A 21481-nucleotide genomic window follows, 5' to 3' on the forward strand; every position below is an offset into this window, starting at 1 on the left:
AGGGGTGTGTGCTCTCACACATTCCAGACATTCCAACTCAGGCTCCCCGACCCAGCACCGTGGACTCAGGGTTAACCCCAAAAGGGAGGCGCCTACCTGTGACCAGGGGCTGGAGTGTGGGAACCCAGTGATGGCCAGATATGATCTCTCCTACATGCCCAGCTGGTGGATTGCTGCCTGCACCCCCTCCCCAGTGGGAGGAAGAGATGGCCAAATGCCTTAGTGGCAGCTGGGACCTGGGGATAGGTGTCCAGCTTTGAACCCCAGCCCTCCTCACAAAGGTGCTGAGCTCTGCTAGGTATAGCTGGAGCTCCCGGTTGTCATGGAGGCAGGCAGACAGGGCGCTGGAGGCAGGTGCCCAGCCAGAGAGACGCGGACAGGTGCTCTGTGCTCTCAGGAACATTGTCAAGCTGCAATCACCAGGGGCCCCAGAATTACCAGGCACCAACCAATCATGTGGTGCTATCTGGTAGTGATGTGGGATCCACTGAGAATGGACTGGGGGAGGGTGGAGACGGGGGGGGGGGGGATAGGTGCTGGTGCCATGCCCAGGCACTAGGCTGGGAAGACAGGATGGAAACATGTCGGAACAATTCCACAATGCTCTTCGGTTGGGGACAGATAGATGATAGAATACAAAATGTTCTGTTCACCTGTTTTCCTTTGCCATTTTCCATGTGGCAACTAGCAGAATTTAAGTGATGAATGAAATGAAATATGAACCCCTGTGGGTAGCTTATTTCTTTTCCTGGCAAGGCTGGGGTTTGAACTCAGGGTCTCCCTTACTAGGCAAATGTTAAACTGCTACACACACACACACCACACACACACACACCAGCCTACATTCTGATGATCAGTGGATGGACATTTCTGTTGTTTCCTTTTGTTGTCTGCTGGGAACCCATGTCCTACTCTGGGCCATGCAGTGTTGGCACGTGATCTATGACAGGCGTCTTTGCTGCTGGCCGGCCTTCGTGTGTGTGTGTGTGTGTGTGTGTGTGTGTGTGTGTGTGTGTGTGTGTGTGTGAGATTGTGAGCTGCCCCAGCCATTCCTAGGCATCTTGCCGAAAGGGGTTTGAATCCCACTTCCTCACTTGGAAACAGGCATCTTTCAGGGTCCTCACCTCCAAATCGGGTCAGGTTGGGATACTGAGATACTAAGAGGGACAGATCCTTCCAGGGATATAAAAGAGACACCAGACACCTGCCCTGTTTCTGTCCCCAGGAAAGTCTTGTCTGGTCCTGTGTCTTCAAACCCGCCCCTGGCCTCTGAGGAGGGATCCTTATTCTTTTTCTCTGTCTCCTGGCGGGGTGGGGGGGTGGCAGGGTGACCCAGGTGGTCGTGTAAGACCTTGCTGCAAAACCACCAGAGCCCAAAGCCCGGCCTGGGCTCAGGGGCCATTTGTGGGATTCATCCAGCCCTGGGTCCTCACTCAGACTCAGCTTCCTCCCAGACCACGGCAGGCCAGTTGTCAGTCTCATCCCCTTCCCTTCCTTGTCCCAGCAACCCAGAGGCATCCTTCACCTCCTCTTGGGGTATGTAAACCCCCAGAAATCTTTGTTTTTTTCTGATCTCTCCACTTTTCTCCCTGAGATTCCATGGGATCTGGGTCCCCTGGTTTTCCTGCCGTCTCTGGCAGGTTGTCTCCCTGCCTCTCCTTGTCTTTCCTGGGAGCCTCAGTGCCCTTGAGGTGGCCTTGGCAGGGGTTTAGCGGCACGTCCCTAGGGTCCTTGTCAGTGGTAGAGAGATTCAGTCTCAGAAGGGACGTTTTGGTGTGTCTGGTGATCAGGTGGCCTGCATCAGGAGATCTCCTAAGCCTTCATCTGCTCTTCTCGGGGAAGTTACTGGCTGGCTGGCTGGCTGGCTTGTTTTTGAAGTGCTGGGGTTTGTAAAGTAATGGCTCCTCAGCCGGTGCTCTGCCACGTGAGGCACTGGTTATCTTGGATGAAATCTAGTGACGTTTTTTTCTGCCCACAATGATCTCTCACTACAGTCCTCTGGGATCTCAGCCTCCTAAGGAGCTAGGATTACTGGCACCCAGTTTGGGTTCCTTTTCAAATATAGTCTCATAGAGTTTTGTTTTGTGGGTCATGGGGCTTGAACTTGGTCATGGGGCTTGAACTTGGCCTGGGCGCTGTCCCTGAGCTCTTCAGCCCAAGGCTACCGCCCTACCCTTGAGCCAAGCCCCACTTCTTGTTTTCTAGAGGTTAATTGAAGTTCCGGAGGCTCAGGTCCCTTTGTGCCCAGGCTGGCTTTGAACCTTGATCCTCAGATCTCAGCCTCCTGAGTAGCTAGGATTACAAGCATGAGCCACCACACCTGGCTTCTTCTTCTTTTTTTTTTTTTTTAACTCAAGACAACCTGGACCTTGAACCTCCTACGTTCACCTTCTCAATAGGTTAGGATTACAGATATGAGCCACCATGCCCATAGTTACTGAGATATATATTTTTTTCGTTGTTGTTGTTTGTTGCAAGAAACTTATTTGATAGAATCAAACACAGCAGGCAAGCAGGGGTCCCCAGGAGAGAAGAGAGTCCACTGAACCCAGGCACGGCGCAACAAGCATGTACGAACCCTGGTCATCATGACCATTGAGCCCCCTTCCTCACACCAGGAGCGAATGTTGATGGACACCTCCAGCCAGCCAAAGACTCCCGGCCCCAAACCCTCCTTTTAGCCGGGCAATATGGTTTATTGCTTTTATGGTCTGTTCCAGTGAAACTGAGACTCAGACACCAGGAGAAGCTCCAGCCCATTACTTCTGAGTAATGAGCAGGTGGGGCCAGGCCACAAGCTTGCAGGTCCATGCTAACATCTGAGCTGGCGGTGGGTGTGGTCTTGTGGGGTAGCACTGGGCCCTGCCCTCTCGGGGTGGGTGACTGGGGTGCCTTGGCTTTCCCTGCTGGGGGGATTCAGGGAAGATTGCTGTCAGGGAGGCAAGCCAGGAGAGGAGAGGCCGACAGTAAGGACTGTATCTCAGCCTCCATCGAGGCCCCCCGCCCACCCCCGCCGGCCCTGCTGCTGCAAGTGACTGCCCAGTGTGGCTCTCTGGCAAGATGAAAAGGCAGAGCCACCTGGCCAGTTCCCAGCTCTTGGCATCCACCCTCCCTGCCAACCCCACCTGCCTGCCAGCCTGCATTCTTGTGCACCTGGCATGGACTGTGCTGTCCACAGGGACACACATGGTGGGCTGCTAGAGCGGGGGCAGGGCGCAATGGGGAGAATGCAGGACCCTTGAGGCCTCTCCTTCAAGTCCCCAAACTCTTAAGGATGAAAGCACAGAGAATGATTCAGACTAAATCTCAGCTCCGCACAGCTTCTGCCTGTAGCACATAAGCTGTACACCTTAAGCCTATCAAAGGAGGGAGGACAGAAGGTCCCCTGCTTTGAGAGAATACACCCAGGACCCGTGGGGAGCCAGGCTGGGGGCTGGCTAGCCTCTAGAGTCCCCTGCTGTCTGCTCCTTGGGCTGGCTTCTTCCCTGAGTGTCTGTGCACAGGTTCATGGGTGCTGGGCTGCTTTCAAGGTTTCATTCAGTCCTTTGGCAGTATTGGGGTTTGAAATCAGGGCCTTAACCCTTGGTGGACAGTCACTTTACCACTTGAGCCATGTCCTCAGCCCTTTTCTGCTTGACTTACTTTTCAGGTAGAGTCTTGTTTCTTTCCTCTCCACTAAGGTCTGTGGCATAGCTTGGATTCTGCCATAGTGGCATTCTACCACGGCCAGTTTTGTGCTATTTGAAATGGGGTCTTGGGACCTGCCGTGTGTGTGTGTGTGTGTGTGTGTGTGTGTGTGTGTGTGTGTGTGTGTGTCCAGGCTGGTCTCAAACAATGATCTTATTGATCTCGCCTCCCAAGTCCCTGAGATTCTAGTCTTGAGACACCACACTGGGCACGCTTTGTTTTATATTTTGAGGCTGGCTCTTGCTGTGTAATCAAGCTGGCCAGGAATTCCCAATCTTTTTTTTTTCCACCAGCCTTGCTGGGACTACAGGTGGGAACCACCACACTCAACATAAAAGACAAACCCATCAGGCTTTCTCAGAATGGCCAAATGGAAGCATTGGCTTCAGTCACCCAACACCCAGGCGTACCGTCTTGTCTCTGTGGGCTCAGTGACACAGCCCTGCGGGGACAGCTGAGGATCACTCCACCCTCCCCCACCCCTTTCTCTGCCACTGGCCAAAAGGCTCAGTGGTCAGTGAAGGCTCAGAGCCTTGGATGGGCTAGCTGGGGAGATATCATCCTGGGAACCTGGCCTCCGTCCACCTCCCTCTCTCCATCCTTAGCATCTCCAACAAGGAGCTCTCAGAGCTGATCGAGAAGCTGCAGAAGAATGCAGACCAGGTGGAAAAGAACATCGTGGACACGGAGGCCAAGATGCAGAGTGTGAGTCTCCTCCCCACGCATGGCTGATGGGCAAAGCAACTTCACAGTGGTTATTGGTTCCAGTCCCTCCTGGTACTCCACGTGGGCTACCTCCGGTTGCTTGGCTTCAGGGGTCATCTCCCAGTCTGCACTGGGGCACAAGGCACAATCTCCTCTGTTCATAGCTATGTTTTAGGCTATGTTTGCTGAGTGGCCTGGACATGGGTGTGTCCCTCATGCATCCTTTCCCCCACCCCCGCCTTGCCCCCTGGCCGTTGCCTCAGAGCCTGCTCTGAGCGCGCCACCGTGCCCTCTTGTGACTCCTACAGGACTTGAGCCGGCTGCAGGAGGGACAGCAGCCGGAGCACAGGGACGTGGCGCTGCAGAAGACATCAGACTCGGAGAAGCTGCTGTACGTGCTAGAGGCGGACTCGGCCATCGCCAAGCACATGAGGCATCCACAGGGCGACATGATTGCTGAGGAGTAGGTCCCTGCATCCAGGGCCCAGAGCGGAGCGGCCTGGGGCCGCATGGCTGGGGAGGGCATCGCTGTGGGGCAGGGGTCACGGAGGGTAAATCTCAGACAGCCCTGGGGCTTGACCTGAGTGTCCTTGGACACTTTTTGCTCAAGGTTAGCACTCTGTCACCTGTGTATGTGGTACCCAGGAATCAAACCTACGGCTTGGCATATGCTAGGTGAGCAAGCTACCACTAGGCCACACTCCCGGCCCCTGGGGTGCTGTCTTTTAAGGTATTTTGTTGTTGTTGTTCAAGCCTGGCGCTCTACCACTTGAACCACAATTCCACGTCTGGCTTTCCAGCAGCTCTCACAGATTTTTCCATGAGCAGGCTGACCCTCAGATCTCAGCCTCCTGAGTAGGGAGAGTCACTGGTGGCCTGGCTTGTTTTCTGACCACTCCTGGTGACCCTGGTGTGCATCTGGGGAAACGGAGGCTCCTGGAACTGACTGTCCTTTGCCGTGGTCGAAGTGTGACCTGGGCTCCCAGAGCCTCCCTTTTGTCTGACCTCTGAGCCTTTCTGCATCCAAGTCTCCCACGACTGGTGCTCTGAAGGCTCACAAGCTCCAACCCCCTGTGGGGTCCAGCCTGGTGCTCTCCTGGGTTTGCACCCCCCTCCCTGGCAGGAGCAGAGCATTGTGGGTGCCCTGCACCCATGTACTTGCCCCAGGCATGGCACAGAGTCTCCAGGAAACATGAATCCTGTTTCTTTTAGAACCTTCTGGGGCTCTGGGCACAGCATAGGCTGCTGGGAAATGATGAGAAGAGAAGGTTGAAGGTGGTGGGTTGGGGGGGAGTTGACAGGAGGGGTGACAGGAGCCAGTTGAGGGTCTAGAACTCAAGACCAGCTGGCCCTACTCACATGTCCCCATTCCCTCCCCCCACCCACCAGCATACGCCAGCTAAGAGAGCGAGTGGCCAATCTCCGCAAAAAGCACAAGCAGATCTACAGCCTGGCAGTGAAGGAGGTGGACCCCCAAATCAACTGGGCGGCGCTGGTGGATGAGAAGCTGGTAGGATCCATGTGAGCCCTGTGGGAGCCCTATGTGAGCAGGGAGAGGCCTGCTGGGGGGGGGGGGGAAGTCTCCATCTCCTCCCGTCCCATGTTGTGCTCATGGGAAAAGCGAGGCTCGGAGACGAACAGAGAAAAGTCTGGGGTTGGTCACGCAGCAAATGGGGAGCTGTGCTTGACATTCCCAGGTTGTTGGGGAGTCCTAGCAGGGCTCTGAGACTCCGGGCAGGTGTCTTCCCCTGGTCGAGCCTATGTCTCCATCTGTGAAATGAGACAGCAGCCCTGTGGCCTCAGGTGGCCGAGAGGATAAGAGAAATATGTCAGCAGGCATTAGTAGCTCAGACTGGTCATCCTAGCTCCCCAGGTGGCTGAGATCTGAGGATCACGGTTCAAAGCCAGCCTGAGCAGGTAAGTCTGTGAGACTCTTATCTCCAATAGACTAGCAAAAAGCTGCAAGTGGAACCATGGCTCAAAGTAGTAGAGCACTAGCCTTGAGCAAAAATGCTCAGGGACAGCACCCAGGAGCCAGGTCACTCCCTGGCCTCCCCTGTGGGAGACAGCACTGCCCGCCCTCCAGGCTCAGGGACTGGGCTGGCCACCCTCCACTAGCTGCCCCCTCCCACCCGCCAGGACAAGCTGAGTGGCCAGGGCTTCGGGACGGAGCTGCCGCTGGTGGACAGCCAGATGGAGCAGCACAACATCTTCCACAACGAGGTCAAGGCCATCGGGGCCCACCTCGCTAAAGATGGGAACAAGGTAGGGTGCAGGCAGGTGATGATGGGGACCAACGAAAGGGCGCCCCTGTGCCCAGATCTGAGCCAATCCCCCCCTCCTACCCCTCTTGTCTGCAGGAACAGAACAGTGAGCTGCAGGCCAAGTACCAGAAGCTACTGGTGAGAAGTTCTGGGGAGACTGTCATCGCCTCATGGAGAAAAGAAACTTGGGGTCCGGGGAAGAGCAGGCATTCACTAAGATACCCATCTATCTATTGGTCAAGATGGGGTTTGTCCCCAGGAGGATGTTATGGGATTAAGTCTAGGGTGGGGGGTTGGAAGACAGTTCCCAGACCCTAGCTGGGGCCAGGGCATGCATGAAGTGGGGAGTGAGGCCTAGTGTGGTCCCAGCTGCTGTCCTCACCCCATCCTTTGCCCAGGCTGCATCCCAGGCCCGGCAGCAGCACCTGAGCTCGCTGCAGGATTACATGCAGCGCTGCACCAATGAGTTGTACTGGCTGGACCAGCAGGCCAAGGCCCGCGTGCAGTATGACTGGAGCGATCGCAACCTGGACTTCCCCAGCCGCCGGCGCCAGTATGAGGTGAGCATTGCACCCACCAGGTGAGGGAGGGGGGCGGGAGGGGGTCCAGAGCTGCCAGGCCGAGCCCCAGTCCTGCTCCCGTCCTCCATGCAGAATTTTATCAACCGGAACCTGGAGGCCAAAGAGGAGAGAATCAACAAGTTGCACAGTGAGGGAGATCAACTCTTGGCCGCTGACCACCCAGGCAGGAACTCCATTGAGGTGCGCATATGCCTCAGAGGGGGCTGGGACTTCCTCTTTGTGTGTGTGTGTGTGTGTGTGTGTGTGTGTGTGTGTGTGTGTGTGTGTGTGTGTGTTAGTGTTAGGGTTTGAGCTCAGGGCCTCATGCTTGCTAAGCAGAGGTGGTCTACTCTGTCTCTGGCTCTCTGTCTCTCTCCTTCTCTCTCCCTGCTTGGGTAAGTGCCTACTTTTCAATCCCATAGCTGGATAACAAGCATTTAACTACCAGGCTCATCTAGTGGTTAAGATGAGATCTCACAAACTTCTCTGCTCAGCATGGCCTTGAATTATGATCCTCTTACCCTCAAGTAGCTGGGATTGCAGGCATGAGCCACCACACTGGCTATGCCTGAACCTCTAGATCCCTTTATATGGCCTGTGCTGGTTTCCTGAGGCTGCCACATCAAATGTCATACACCGGGTAGGTCTGAACCACAGAAATAGGGGTGCTTACAGTTCTAGAGGCTTATAGACAGACTTTCCTGCCTGAGCTGACTTTGGACTATAATCCTCAGTTCTCAGCCTCCAGAACAGCTAGGATTATAGGTGTGAACCACCAGGGCCCAACTTACCCTACCACCAAGCTACGCCATCAGCTTGAGCCACACTCCCAGTCCTTGCCTTAAGATCTTTAGTCCCCCTGGTCTCTTCCAAGGAAAGGCACATTCCAATTTCTGGCTGGAGAGGAACTTATCAGGTCACCCAGACTCCTATGGTGTCACTGATCACTGGAGACAGAGCCTCACCATGTAGCCAAGCTTAGCTCAAATTCCAGACCCTTCTGCCTTTTCCTTGTGAGATTTTTTTTCCCCTTGTGTATTGCACAACTTATACACCTATACATGGCAGCCCCCTCCCTCCTTTGCTCTTTGACATGCTGCATTCTGGCTTCCTGCCACCCCTGAGTAGGCGCTGGCTACTTCCGTGGGAGCTGCACCCAGGCAGATGCCAACTGCCCTCCTCCCCCAGCCTGGATCTCTGCCAGGCAGTGGCACCCGGCCCCCAGGGACGGACGGTCCTCTTCTCCTCCCGCAGGCACACATGGAAGCTGTTCATGCAGACTGGAAGGAGTACCTGAACTTGCTCATCTGTGAAGAGAGTCACCTGAAGTACATGGAGGATTACCACCAGGTACCAGCAGGCTCCCTGCACCCCCAAGCACCTGGGTCAGCCTGACCCCAGGGGTTCGCACAACACAGCCTTGTGGGGTTTCGCTCCCTGGCCCCAGCAATGCAGATGGGATTACAATGTATCCCAAGCAAGTGGTGTGGGAGGGGGGGAGGAGGGTGAGAGAAGGGTGTTTTATCACATAGCCCAGGCTGGTCTTGAACTCCTTGGGCTTAAGACATCCTCTCCCCAGTTTCTGGAGTAGTACAATGCCAGGCACATGGTAGTCTTTTTAAGTAGGCAGTTGGTGGTGTTCAGAATATCGACCAACCTTATCTTCTGTTCTCTGGACTTTTTTTTTTTTTCTTAATTACCCAAACAGAAACCGAAACAGCAGCATCCGCGTCCCTTCTCTCCCTCCAGCCCATAATGATCTCTGAACTCTGGCATCTCTGTGGATTCGCCTGTGCTAGAGTTCCTATCTGGACTGTGTTTTGGGAGTGGGGCGTGTGGTGGACTTGTGTCATGCATCCTTTTGTGTTTGGCTCCTCGAGGGTCATCCGTTTTGCCAACACCTGTGGTAGACTTTACATGGCTGGACCGCACCCTGTTTATCCAACCATCTGTTGTTGGATCCCTGTTTCTAGAAGAACAGGCGTTTCTAAGGAGAGCTGCAGATGGGATTCTTGGAGTCTTCCGTAGAAACTTGAAGGACACCATGTAATGCCTGGTTAGGGTTTTCCTGGCACAGAGAGGGATGGAGGTGGAAACCCCTAACTTAATTGGTGTATGAGCAAAACCGACTATTTCACAGTGGTGGCATTTTGTGATTCGATGGGATGGGAGCAGCCCGTCCTCCTCACCCTGGTGAAGACCCAGTGGGAGCTGGGTCGAGATGGGGCCGGGGAAGCTGACATGGGAGAGCTGGGTAGAGGAGGAGAGGAGCTGGTATGGCGAGCACCACATCTCACCCTGGAGTGAGGGTGAGGGGGGTGGGCCAGCGGGGGGATTCCCGTCTGTGATGGGGCCACCTGGTCTCCCCTAGTTCCACAAAGATTTGAAGGACGCTCAGGAGCTGCTGCGCAAGGTGGACTCGGACCTCAACCAGAAATACAACCCCGACTTCAGGGACCGATACCAGATCGAGCTTCTGCTTCGTGAGCTGGACGTGAGTGACAGCGCGGAGACCCGACCCAGGGACCCAGGGCCGGCCTTTCCACTCTCCCCGCCTGGCTCCGAGCAGGCCCAGCGTGGAGCCCCCCCCTGGACACGCCCCCAGGCCCCGCCCACTGGGGAGGCTGCCAGACTCACCCAGGCCCCGCCCACCGGGGAGGCTGCCAGTCTCACCCAGGCCCCGCCCACCTGGAGAGGCTGCCAGACTCACCCAGGTCCCGCCCACCCGGGGGAAGCTGCCAGACTCACCCAGGCCCCGCCCACCCGGGGAAGCTGCCACTCACCAAGGCCCCGCCCACCTGGGAGGCTGCCAGTCTCACCCGGGCCCCGCCCACCGGGGAGGCTGCCAGTCTCACCCAGGCCCCGCCCACCGGGGAGGCTGCCAGTCTCACCCAGGCCCCGCCCACCTGGAGAGGCTGCCAGAGTCACCCAGGCCCCGCCCACCCGGGGGAAGCTGCCAGACTCACCCAGGCCCCGCCCACCCGGGGAAGCTGCCACTCACCCAGGCCCCGCCCACCCGAGGAGGCTGCCAGTCTCACCCGGGCCCCGCCCACCCGGGGGAAGCTGCCAGTCTCACCCAGGCCCCGCCCACCCGGGGGAAGCTGCCAGTCTCACCCAGGCCCCGCCCACCGGGGAGGCTGCCAGTCTCACCAGGGCCCCGCCCACCCGGGGGAAGCTGCCAGTCTCACCCGGGCCGCGCCCACCCAGACAGCCTGCCAGTCTCACCCGGGCCCCGCCCACCCAGGCAGCCTGCCAGTCTCACCCGGGCCCCGCCCACCAGGAGCCTCAATCCCGCCTCTGATCCTCAGGACCAGGAGAAGGCCTTGGACAAATATGAGGATGTGGTGCGAGGGCTGCAGAGGCGCGGGCAGCAGGTGGTGCCGCTCAAGTTCCGCCGGGAGACGCCCCTCAAGCCCATTCCCGTGGAGGCGCTCTGTGACTTTGAAGGTGACCAGGTGAGCCGCTGCTTGGCGCCCTGGGCTGGCTGGGCCTGTGTCACTGCAGAGTCCCAGGGGCAGCACCGGTGGATCCAGGTCCTGCTTCCTACTGGCTAGGGCCAAGCCTCCCAGGGCTGAGACTCCTCCGGGGCAGGGGTCTGGACCACGGTGGGGGTCCCTCATGTCCTGTTTGGCCTGCCCCCCGCCCCCACCAGGGCCTGATCTCCCGGGGCTATAGCTACACCTTGCAGAAGAACAACGGGGAGAGCTGGGAGCTCACGGACAGTGCTGGAAACAAGCTGACTGCCCCTGCCGTCTGCTTCATCATCCCACCCACTGACCCAGAGGCCCTGGCTCTGGCTGACAGGTACAAGGAGGAAGGAGGGAGCAGGTGGATTTGGCCCACCCTGGGCTCCTAGGGGAGAAGAGGGGGTTAGTCCAACATGCACTTGCTCATCTGTACCCGCTGCTCTTTATAACTCAGGCTCAAGTTTTGTAGGCTTAGCTCTCCGTCTTCACGCCCTTATCTTTGGTCTCCTGCAGCAACTCCCACATTCTACTGAGATGACTTTCGGAGGGTGGGTGGGGGGAAGAACCAGCGTCAAGCAGAGGCTCTTTGAAGTCAGTAATCTCAAGGGTGTGTTCAGTACCTGGTACAAAGTACGTACTAAAGACTCTGCCAAGAGTCAAGGACTCAAGGAATGCGTTCATTTACTCAGTCCACAATGTTTCTATTGAGCATCTCTTGTGTACTGCTCCCCAAGGTGATATGTTGGGGTGACAAATGAGCAGGTTGTTTTAGGAAGGGGAGAAGATAGAAGGCAAGGATAGAGGGGCTCTTGAACCAATGCTGTTTGCCTAGTGAAGCACCCCCCCCCCTCTCTTGCCAGTCCTGGGGCTTGAACTCAGGGCCTGGACACTATCCTTGGGCTTTCTCAAGGCTAGAGCTCAACCACTTGAGCCATAGCCCCACTTCTGGCATTTTCTATGTGTGTGATACTGAGGCATCGAACCCAGGTCTTCATGCATGCTAGGCAAGCACGCTACCAACTAGGCCACGCTCCAGGCCTATGAATCTCATTTCTCAAAGCACTGATGAGCTGGGTACAGGTGGCTATGGCTGCCATCCTACCTACTCCGGAGGCTGAGATCTGAGGATTGTGGTTTGAAGCTAGGCTAGGCAGACCGAGTCAATGAGACTTTTTTTTTTAATCTCTAGTATATCACCAAAAAATGGAGGTGTGGCTTAAGAGGGAAAATGCTAGCCTTGAGCAAATAAGCCAATCAAGAATACAAGGTCCTGGCCGGGAGTTTGGCCTAGTGGTAGAGTGCTTGCCTAACGTGCATGAAGACCCGGGTACGATTCCTCAGTACCACATACATAGAAAAAAGCTGGAATTGGTGCTGTGGCTCATAGTGGTAGAGCTCTAGCCTTGAGAAAGTCCAAGGACAGTGCTCAGGCCCTGAGCTCAAGTCCAGGACTGGCAAAAAAAAAAAAAAAAAAAAAAGGATACAAGGTCCTGAGATCAAGCATGTACACACACACACACACACACACACACACACACACGCGCACGCATGCATGCATGCTTATGAGCTGCTGGGATCCCATGGGCTCTTGCCCAGCGGGAGTCTGGGGTCCCCCTTCGTGGGGAAGGAGCAGCAGGTAGCTGGGCCTCCTATAGCATGCTTGCTCTCCTCTAGCCTGGGCAGTCAGTACCGGAGCGTGCGACAGAAGGCAGCGGGGAGCAAGCGCACTCTGCAGCAGCGGCACGAGGTGCTGAGGACAGAGAACCCTGGAGGTGGGTCCTGGAGTTACCTGGAGGGCCAGGAGCCTGGCTCTGTGCTGTGTGTGGCCCAGGAGGGATCTGGAGCTGGGGCAGGGGGAACCTGGGTCCCAGCTGGCCTCTTGGGTGCGTTCCTTGGACCTGGGGTTCTGCAGTCATCCCTGACTGGCATCCTCCTTTGGACAGATGCCTCTGACCTGCAGGGACGGCAGTTGTTGGCTGGCTTGGACAAGGTGGCCAGTGACCTGGACAGACAGGAGAAAGCCATTACGGGCATCCTGCGGCCACCCTTGGAGCAGGGACGGGCCGTGCAGGATAGTGCTGAGCGCTCCAAGGACCTCAAGGTACTGCAGACCCCCGCCTCTGGGGTCCTGGGGCATTCATGGCAGGTGTCTGGGCCAAGGACCAGGCTCTGATGTTCCCAGCAACAGCAGCGGGGGGTCCTTGCTGAGTGAGGGCTGTGGCAAGGTGGCACGCCAGCCTGGCGGCGCCTGGCATTTCAGAACTGGGTCACTAGCTCACTGTCAGCTGTGGCTGACCCTGGGGTTCCTGATCCCCATAGAACATCACCAATGAGCTGCTGCGGATGGAGGCGGAGAAGGCCCAGAGCACGGCCGAGTGCGAGGCATTCGCCCAGGCCCTCCCAGGCTGTGGCACGGCGCCCCTGCTGAGGAGTCGGGTGGAGAGCACGAACCAGAAATACGAACGCCTGGTGCAGCTGCTCCACTTGGCCCAGGAGAAGTGGGTGTGAGGCCGAGGGCAGGGGGAGAGCTGCGGGGTCAGAGACTTCCCCCTCCTCACTCCTGACCTGTGTCCTCAGGGTGGATATGGCCAACCGCCTGGAGAAGAGCCTGCAGCAGGGCCGGGAGCTGCTGGCCTCACATGAGGCCCGGCTGATGCAGGACGAGACGGTGCCAGAGAGCCAGCATATCCTAGATAGCAAGAGGCGGGAGCTGGAGGTGAGCCTGGGGCCTGGGCTGTGGGGCGTTTCTCTCAGCTGGACGATCAGTCCCCTATCTCAGAATACATGGTATGGTTCTTTGTGCCAAAGTCCCATACTTCTGTCCAGGCAGGCCTGGACCGTGAGCCTCCTGTTCATGCTTCCCAGGTAGCTGGGAGGATACAGTATTCAGCCTTTTCTGTGGCAATGGGGGTCTTGTGAACATTTACATCTGGGCTGACCTGTGCCATGAGCCTCCTGATCTCAGCCTCTAGAGGCTAAGATGACAACCTGGGTCTCAGTCCCTCTGGGTTGGTCGGTCTGCAGCTATGACAAATACAGCTTCCTCTTGCTGTGCCACTCACTCACCACCTGCATTTGCCATAGCCCCTTCTTCATGTCTATGATAACCAAGGAGCCAGGTGGGCCTGGCAGCAGCCCTCTAGCAAGCCAGAAGTTTGGAGATGTTAGTCTGGCAGATCTTTGTGGCAAGGTGCCAGCACACTGTGCAAGTGACCCACGCGTGGGAAGCCGAGGCAGAGCCTGGCCTTCCTGTTCCTCCCAGAGCAGACAATCCCAGGGACCTAGGAAGAGTCGCCCAGCTCCTAGCAGCCCTGGCCACAGCACAGCGGTCTCCTTGTCTGTCCGGCAGGCCATGGCCTCTGAGCTGCAGGCCCAGAAGTCCCTCCTGAGTGAGGTGGAGCAGAACCTGCAGGCGGCCAAGCAGTGCTCAGACTCACTGGCCAGCCGCTTCCAGGAGCACTGCCCAGACCTGGAGCGCCAGGAGGCCGAGGTGCACAAGCTGTGCCAGCGCTTCAACAACTTGTGCCAGCAGGTGGAGCGCAGGTGAGAGGGGCCACCGGAGCTGTGCCTCACATTATGTCCTCTTTCTCCACAAAAAGAAATAGATTCAATGAGGCCCATCCCCCATGCCACCCCGCTAATCATCAGAGCCACAGCCTGGAGCCTCTCTACACACTGGGGCAGGTGTGTGTGTGGGGGGGGCACAAGTGATGTTTACACACACTACCCCTGTCCTGAGTTCTGTGCCCTCTCCTTTCTCGTGGCTGTGCCTAGAGTAGATCCTGCTTTCTCTCATGACAGCATTGTTTACTCTTCGAGCCACTTCCAGCTCCCCAGTTCTTGGACCATTTTTAATTTTTGTCTATAAATTCAGTCTCTCATAATCATGAGACTATTCAAGTCACTTTCAATTAACAGTAGCAATCTGCCTTTCAAAGAATCTGTCTTTTTTGTATATCATATTTTTTTATTATAATTAGTAAAAGGGTTACATGATATTTGCCAGATAGAAGGTGCATTAATTCACATACATTGATACCCTTTCACATGTCTTGGGAATCTGCCTGTCTTATTTAAGCCCTTTCTAGTATCACTGTTATTTCATGTCTTTTGCTCCCCTCCCCCCACCCCTGTCGTGTCCCACCTTTTGCAATATTTACGTATTTTTCTTTTCTAGTAAGTGTGGTCCAACTGACTGTCTTAAAGATGACTGTATGATTCCGGTGATTTCTCCTTTCTGTTTTCTGTTTCCTGTTCCCTGATTTCCTTTCTACTGTTTACATTGGGTTTAATTTGTAACCTCTCTTCCTTATGATGGTTTTTCTTTTTCTAAGTGAGCCTGGGATGCTGTGTACCCTCTCTAAGCACTCACACTCCTTTTGCTGTTTCTGACCGTGGCTTTGTTTTCTGAGCCGGAGGTGCATTTCCTGACCCTGGTCTTGGGTTGTGCAGATTCTGCACTGGATGGTGGGCGTCTCTGCCGTTCAGTGTTCAGGCCCTTTACACCTCAGGCCTGTTATTTATCCTGTTGTTTAGGGTTTGTCCTCCCTTCTTTAAAATCAAGTGAGGCCTTTGCCTCTGCTGTGCTGAGTCTGACCAGCTTCCCCCACCCACCACCCACCCCACAGGGCCCAGAACCTAGAGAGTGCCAGGGCCGTCTATGGTGAATACCGCCGTGGCTATGACCGTGTACTCCAGTTCTTGTCCAACACCCCCAGCTACGAACCCCAGGAGACAGACAGCCTCAGCCAGGTGGAGACCAAGCTGAAGAACCAGAAGGTAAGAAATGAAATTTTTTGCTTCTGCTTCCCTGCAGGCCTGTGGTGGCCAGGGCTGGTCAGGGCCAGCAGGCGCCTCTCAGCAGGAAGGACCAAGCCTCTGAGAAATCGAGAGGGGTAGAGGCCTGGCTGCAGCATCCTCCCTGGGTTTCAGCTCCCAGCATAGACTTAGAATAAGCACTGTGTGCATCTCATTACCAACTCTCACTCCACCTTCTCGCCCCGCCACCCCCCACCCCCAACCCCCGTGTAGCCTGGCTCCATGGTGCATGGCCACAGAAACTCAGGGGGTGCCCTTGTGGGGAAAAAAAATTCCAGGTCCCAAGCGGAGCCTCCATCCTCCATTCAGTGCCCTCAGTAGTCTGGCTAGTGCTGGACTTCCTGTCCCTCAGTGGAGATCTCGAGGCTAACCCCACAGGATCCTGAGGATTAAGTGAGTCAAGCTGGTATCCGAGCCATTGCCTGGCCTGTGAAGGTGTCAGTGAGCCCCTGGGTCCTGGAAAAGATAAGCAACTTCCTGGCCAGTCTCAGAGATGTTTTCACAGCAGAGAACCAGCGCACACAAGGAAGCCATTCATGATGGCATCACCGAGGTTTGGGTTTAAACTTTCTGTCCTGATCTTACAGAACCTGCTAGATGAACTAGCAAGCCGGGAACAGGAGGTACAGGAAGTCTACGCCAACGCCCAGCAGTACCAGCAGGCTGTGAAGGTGAGCCACCCCGCTCTGCTGAGCACCGGACATGGGCGTCTCTTCCTATCCACAAAATCAGACACAGGCCCCGGAGGGGTGCCCGGCATCCAGTACCATAAGAGTATCTCGTCCTTAAAAAAAGCCACAAAAGAGTAACGCAGAACAAAGAAACCTTGTATTAAGAGCACTGTTCAAACTGGGAAGTGGTGGTGCATTATCTGTGGTCCTAGCTACTCAGGAGGCTGAGATCTGGGAATCGAGGTACAAAGTCCGCCCAGGCAGGTCTGTGAAACTCCCATTGACAACCACCAAACCGAAAGCTGGAGGTGGAGCTGTAGCTCAGGAGGAGACAGTGTCCAGGACGAGTTCAAGCTTTGTGCGTGCGCATGTATGCATGCAAGCGTGCACGCACACACACACACACACACACACACACACACACACACACACAATCAGGATGCCTATGTGAACTGTCACACGTTCTCCCAGTGGGTTGGCAAGCCATCAGCCTGCACAGTAGTGTTGGCTAAAGAAGTGGGATGTCATCCTTGGGCCTGTCTGGGGCCTGCAAGGGCTTTGGTTCATGTCACCAATGACTCCTGGGGCCTCCTGGTGGGCAGTCCAGGTACTGCTACGAGAAAGACTAGAAAACAAGTCCTGGTCTTCTGGAAGGGCCATGGGGCATCCCAGAGTCCTTCAAGCTGTGCTAACCCTCTCTGGGTGCTGCCCCCCTCACCTAGGACTATGAGCTGGAGGCAGAGAAGCTAAGGTCCCTTCTGGACTTGGAGAATGGAAGGAACAGCCGCATGAGCAAGCGAGCCAGGCTGCAGTCTCCTGCTGCCAAAGTGAAGGAGGAGGTGAGCGCTAGGGGCAGGGCTGTCGGGAGCTGAGATGGAGGATGCGGAGATGGAGGGCGGGTGTGCCTAGACAGGCAGCTTTCTGTGGGTTTGTGCCATCAGTTTGGGAAGGTGGGAAGTGATGCCCCATTCTCCTCAGGAAGTGAAGTACACACGGGAGGGGTGGACATGAGGACAGCAAGGCCCAGGGTCGGGGAAGAGATGGTTCAAGGTTGTAGGCTAAGACCAAACCTGGATCTTCTGGCTGAGCCCATTATTAATCCATTGCTGAGACAGAGAAGAGCTGGAGGGGGGGGGGGGAGAGGGATGGATGAGAAACTCCTGTCCCCAGCCACCTGGCTTGTCACCTTCTAAGTCCTAAAGATCTGGCTCTAGCTTGCTCAGCCTGTCAGCTCCTGTTTGATGACTGTATTCCTCAAACTTCTCTGTAGGAAGCTGCTCTGGCTGCCAAGTTCACAGAAGTTAATGCCATCAACAGGCAGAGGCTGCAGAACCTGGAGTTTGCACTCCATCTCCTGAGACAGGTAATCCATCTAAGAAATTCTTCTTCAACCTGCTCTACCACCTGCAAAACGTGCTGCTGCTGCTGTTAAGAGATAACAGAAGTCAGGCACTGGTGGCTGATGCCTGTAATCCTACTTACTCAGGAGGTTGGGATAACACCCTTAGCTTATCTTGTGCCCGAGAATAGCACAACAATAAAGAAGAGGTGGCAGAGTAGAATTCTCTGCTCAGTGCAGTCAGCAGTTCCAGGCAGGGACACCCAAAACATATGCAGCAATGTGAGCACAGAAAATATGAGCACAACCTGAGGACGGCAGACAGGGTTAGGGCCGGAACCTGGCAGACTGTGGTTTACCTTCCACTTGCTCCCTCTGAAGTTAGGAACAGTCTGCCTCATCTACTTTGCAAAAGCTAACTAGAAGTTTGGCTGCCTGGAAAAGTAACCCTAGAACTGTAGTGGTAGAATCCTCCTGGGATCATGAGCAACCAATGTGACCTGCTTGCAGGGGAGTGGAAATCTCCCCTGGCTTCAACCTTACTGTCTTTGTTGTCTTCTCTGTCATAGCAGCCAGAAGCAGAAATGACCCGGGAGTCCCTGCAAGGGAGCAGGCCAGGCTCTAGCCTGGAGGAGCCCTGGAAGATCAAGAAGGAACTAGAGGAGGAGATGGAGAGGAGGCAGCAGCTGGAGAATGAGGTCAGGAGTGCCCAGGAGGAAATCCAGGCCCTGCAGAACCAAGGGCCACAGGAGTCTCTGGTGCGGAAAGAGGTGCTGAAGAAGGTGCCAGACCCGGAGCTGGCCGAGAGCTTCCAAAAGCTTCAGCAGACATTGGCTGAAGAGCAGCACAAGAACCAGCTGCTGCAGGAGGAGCTGGAGGCACTACAGGGGCGGCTGAGGGCCCTGGAGCGTGAGACCCAAGACGGAGGCCAGGAGTATGTGGTGAAGGAAGTCCTGCGCATTGAGCCTGACAAGGCTCAGGCAGATGAGGTCCTGCAGCTGCGGGAGGAGCTGGAGGCCCTGCGGCGGCAGAAGGGCACCCGGGAGGCAGAGGTGCTGCTCCTGCAGCAGCGCGTGGCCGCCCTGGCTGCTGAGAAGAGCCGGGTGCAGGAGAAGGTCACGGAGAAGGAGGTGGTGAAGCTGCAGAACGATCCAGAACTGGAAGCGGAGCACCGGCGGCTGCAGGAGGAGAGCCAGCAGGAAGGCAGGCTCCGGGAGAAGCAGGAGGAGGAGTTGAACTTCCTGCAGGCCAAGCTCCGGCGGCTGGAGAAAGAACGGGCCATGGCAGAGGGCAAGATCACGGTCAAGGAGGTGCTCAAGGTGGAGAAGGACGTGGCTGCCGAGAGGGAAGTCAGTGAGCTCACCCTCCAGTATGAGGATGAGGCCGCCAAGGCTCGTGCTGGCCAGCGGGAGAAGACAGAGCTGCTCCGGAAGATCTGGGCCTTAGAGGAGGAGAATGCCAAAGTGGTGGTGCAGGAGAAAGTCCGGGAGATCGTGCGGCCGGACCCCAAGGCTGAGAGCGAAGTAGCCAACCTCCGCCTGGAGCTGGTGGAACAGGAGCGCAGATACAGGGGCGCCGAGGAGCAGCTCAAGAGCTACCAGAGCGAGCTGGAAGCCCTGCGGAGGCGTGGCCCCCAGGTGGAAGTGAAGGAGGTGACCAAGGAAGTGATTAAGTACACCACCGACCCAGAGACGGAGAAGGAGCTGCAGCGGCTCAGGGAAGAGATCGTGGATAAGACCAGACTGATCGAAAGGTGTGATCTGGAGATCTACCAGCTCAAGCAGGAGATACAGTCTCTGAAAGATACCAAGCCCCAGGTCCAGACCAGAGAAGTGGTCCAGGAGATCCTCCAGTTCCAGGAAGACCCCCAAACCAAGGAAGAGGTGGAGTCTCTGCGTGCAAAGCTGTCTGAAGAGCAGAAGAAGCAGGTAGACCTAGAGGCAGAGCGGGCAAGCCAGGAGGAGAAGATCAGGAACAAGGAGGAGGAGCTGGCACAGGGGAAGGAGCGGGTGGTGCGCCAGGAGGTGGTTCAGTACGAGGAGGAGCCAGACCTGCGGGCCGAGGTGAATGCCTTCACCGACAGCATCGATGCCGAGCTGCGGCAGATCGACAAGCTGCGGGCAGAGCTGCGTCGGCTCCAGCGCCGGCGCGGGGAGCTGGAACGGCAGCTGGAGGAGCTGGAGCGGGAGCGGCAGGCGCGCAGGGCAGCCGAGCTGGAGGTGCAGCGCCTGCAGCAGCGGCTGGCAGTGCTAGAGCAGGAGGAAGCCGAGGCTGAGGCCGGAGAGAAGGTGACCCGCACACAGAAGGTGGTGCTGCAGCCAGACCCGCAGCAGACCCGGGAGCACGCCCTGCTTCAAGCCCAGCTGGATGAGGAGCGACGCCGGAGGCAGCTGCTGGAGGGCGAGCTGGAGCCCCTGCGCAGAAAGCTGGCCACCCTGGAGAAGACAGAGGTCAGGGAGAAGGTGGTGCTCTCCGAGAGTGTCCAGGTGGACAAGGGTGACACAGAGCAGGAGATCCAGAAGCTCCGGAAGAGCCTGGAGGAGGAGACCCGGAGCAAGAGGGAGCTAGATACCGAGGTGACCCGACTGGAAGCCAAGCTGTCAGAACTGGAATTCTACAACTCCAAGTCATCCAGGGAACTCGACCTCCTCAGGGAAGAGAACCACAAATTGCAGCTGGAGCGGCAAAACCTGCAGCTGGAGACCCGGAGGCTCCAGTCAGAAATTGAAATGGTGGGGACAGAGACTCGAGATCTGCGGAAGGTGACCGCCGTGGACACGGGCACTAATGTGGACTCCAGACTGTGGTCCCTGGAGAGGGAGCTGGATGACCTCAAGAAGCTGTCCAAGGACAAGGACCTTGAGATCGACGAGCTGCAGAGGCGCCTGGGCTCCGTGGCCGTCAAGAGGGAGCAGCGGGAGAATCACCTACGGCGCTCCATCGTGGTCATCGACCCGGACACAGGCCGAGAGCTGTCCCCAGAGGAGGCCCGCCGGGCAGGGCTCATCGACTGGAACATGTTCGTGAAACTCAGAAGCCAAGAGTGCGACTGGGAGGAGATCTCGGTGAAGGGTCCCAACGGGGAGTCTTCGGTGATCCACGACCGCAAGTCTGGTAAGAAGTTCTCCATCGAGGATGCCCTGCGGAGTGGCCGGCTGACCCCTGCTCAGTACGACCGCTATGTCAACAAAGATATGTCCATTCAGGAGCTGGCGGTCCTGGTGTCTGGGCAGAAGTAGGGCCGTGGCCCCTGCCGGTAGGCACTCCTACCCAGTGACCACCTGCCGTCTCTGCCCTCCCAGGCAGCTTGGAGATCATGTACAAGCGGGAAGGATACTGGCCAACACAAATTGACTTAGCTGCACCCAACCTGTGGGAGACCCCTCTAACCTCCCACTGCACCCTTAACCAGATGCTTTGCGGGGTTAGAAACAATCTAGAAATAAACCACGTACAGCCCTCTCCATGTGGCAGGAGCCTTGGCACACCAGATGGCGAAACGAAGGGCTAAGGCCTCTCTGCCCTCTGTTCACCAGCCTGGGCTGTTGACCTGTATTCATTCATTCATTCACTCACTCACACTCTCCAGTGTTCTGGCTGGGTTCCCTCAGCAGAGATTTCCCACAACACAGCCCCAAGCACTCTGCCGGGAGCCTAGAACAAGACCTGGCCCCTGGGTACCAGTGGAGTGGCTGTGACCATCGCCAGGCTGCCCCTGGAGCTGGGCCACCGCAAACTGTTTGGTGCCTCCAGAATGCAAAGACCTGCCAAGCACCCTGCCAGCGAGGTTCAGGCCTTCCTTATGTATCTTGCTCTCTATGGGCTCACTGGTGTGGGGGTGTATGAAACAACTGATTACTCACAAATAAATGCCTGCTTCTATTGCATGTACCAAGGAAGGAAATGGGAGGGAATATGGAACTTTATCGATAGCATGGAAATAAAGACCTGGTGGCTTGATTCTAACTTC

General features: G+C 56.5%; 1 protein-coding gene across 1 annotated transcript in view; it reads left to right on the top strand.

Moving 5' to 3' along the window:
• The window catches only part of Ppl (periplakin), a 28237-nt gene extending 6760 nt beyond the window's left edge, over window positions 1–21477 (top strand). Inside the window, exons 2-22 of the mRNA XM_090324579.1 lie at window positions 4293–4392; window positions 4701–4855; window positions 5782–5902; window positions 6532–6657; window positions 6753–6794; window positions 7055–7216; window positions 7310–7417; window positions 8471–8566; window positions 9588–9710; window positions 10525–10671; window positions 10869–11020; window positions 12358–12455; window positions 12627–12784; window positions 13003–13181; window positions 13261–13399; window positions 14033–14226; window positions 15312–15462; window positions 16089–16172; window positions 16895–17011; window positions 17443–17535; window positions 18081–21477. Coding sequence (XP_090180705.1) covers window positions 4293–4392; window positions 4701–4855; window positions 5782–5902; window positions 6532–6657; window positions 6753–6794; window positions 7055–7216; window positions 7310–7417; window positions 8471–8566; window positions 9588–9710; window positions 10525–10671; window positions 10869–11020; window positions 12358–12455; window positions 12627–12784; window positions 13003–13181; window positions 13261–13399; window positions 14033–14226; window positions 15312–15462; window positions 16089–16172; window positions 16895–17011; window positions 17443–17535; window positions 18081–20750 — 5215 coding nt within the window. The 3' untranslated portion in view covers window positions 20751–21477. The remainder of the gene's footprint in view (window positions 1–4292; window positions 4393–4700; window positions 4856–5781; window positions 5903–6531; window positions 6658–6752; window positions 6795–7054; window positions 7217–7309; window positions 7418–8470; window positions 8567–9587; window positions 9711–10524; window positions 10672–10868; window positions 11021–12357; window positions 12456–12626; window positions 12785–13002; window positions 13182–13260; window positions 13400–14032; window positions 14227–15311; window positions 15463–16088; window positions 16173–16894; window positions 17012–17442; window positions 17536–18080) is intronic.
• The last annotated feature ends 4 nt before the right edge of the window (window positions 21478–21481 follow it).

Source organism: Megascapheus bottae, chromosome 36, assembly GCF_031878675.1.
Source record: "Megascapheus bottae isolate mThoBot1 chromosome 36, mThoBot2.hap1, whole genome shotgun sequence".
Lineage (NCBI taxonomy): Eukaryota > Metazoa > Chordata > Mammalia > Rodentia > Geomyidae > Megascapheus > Megascapheus bottae.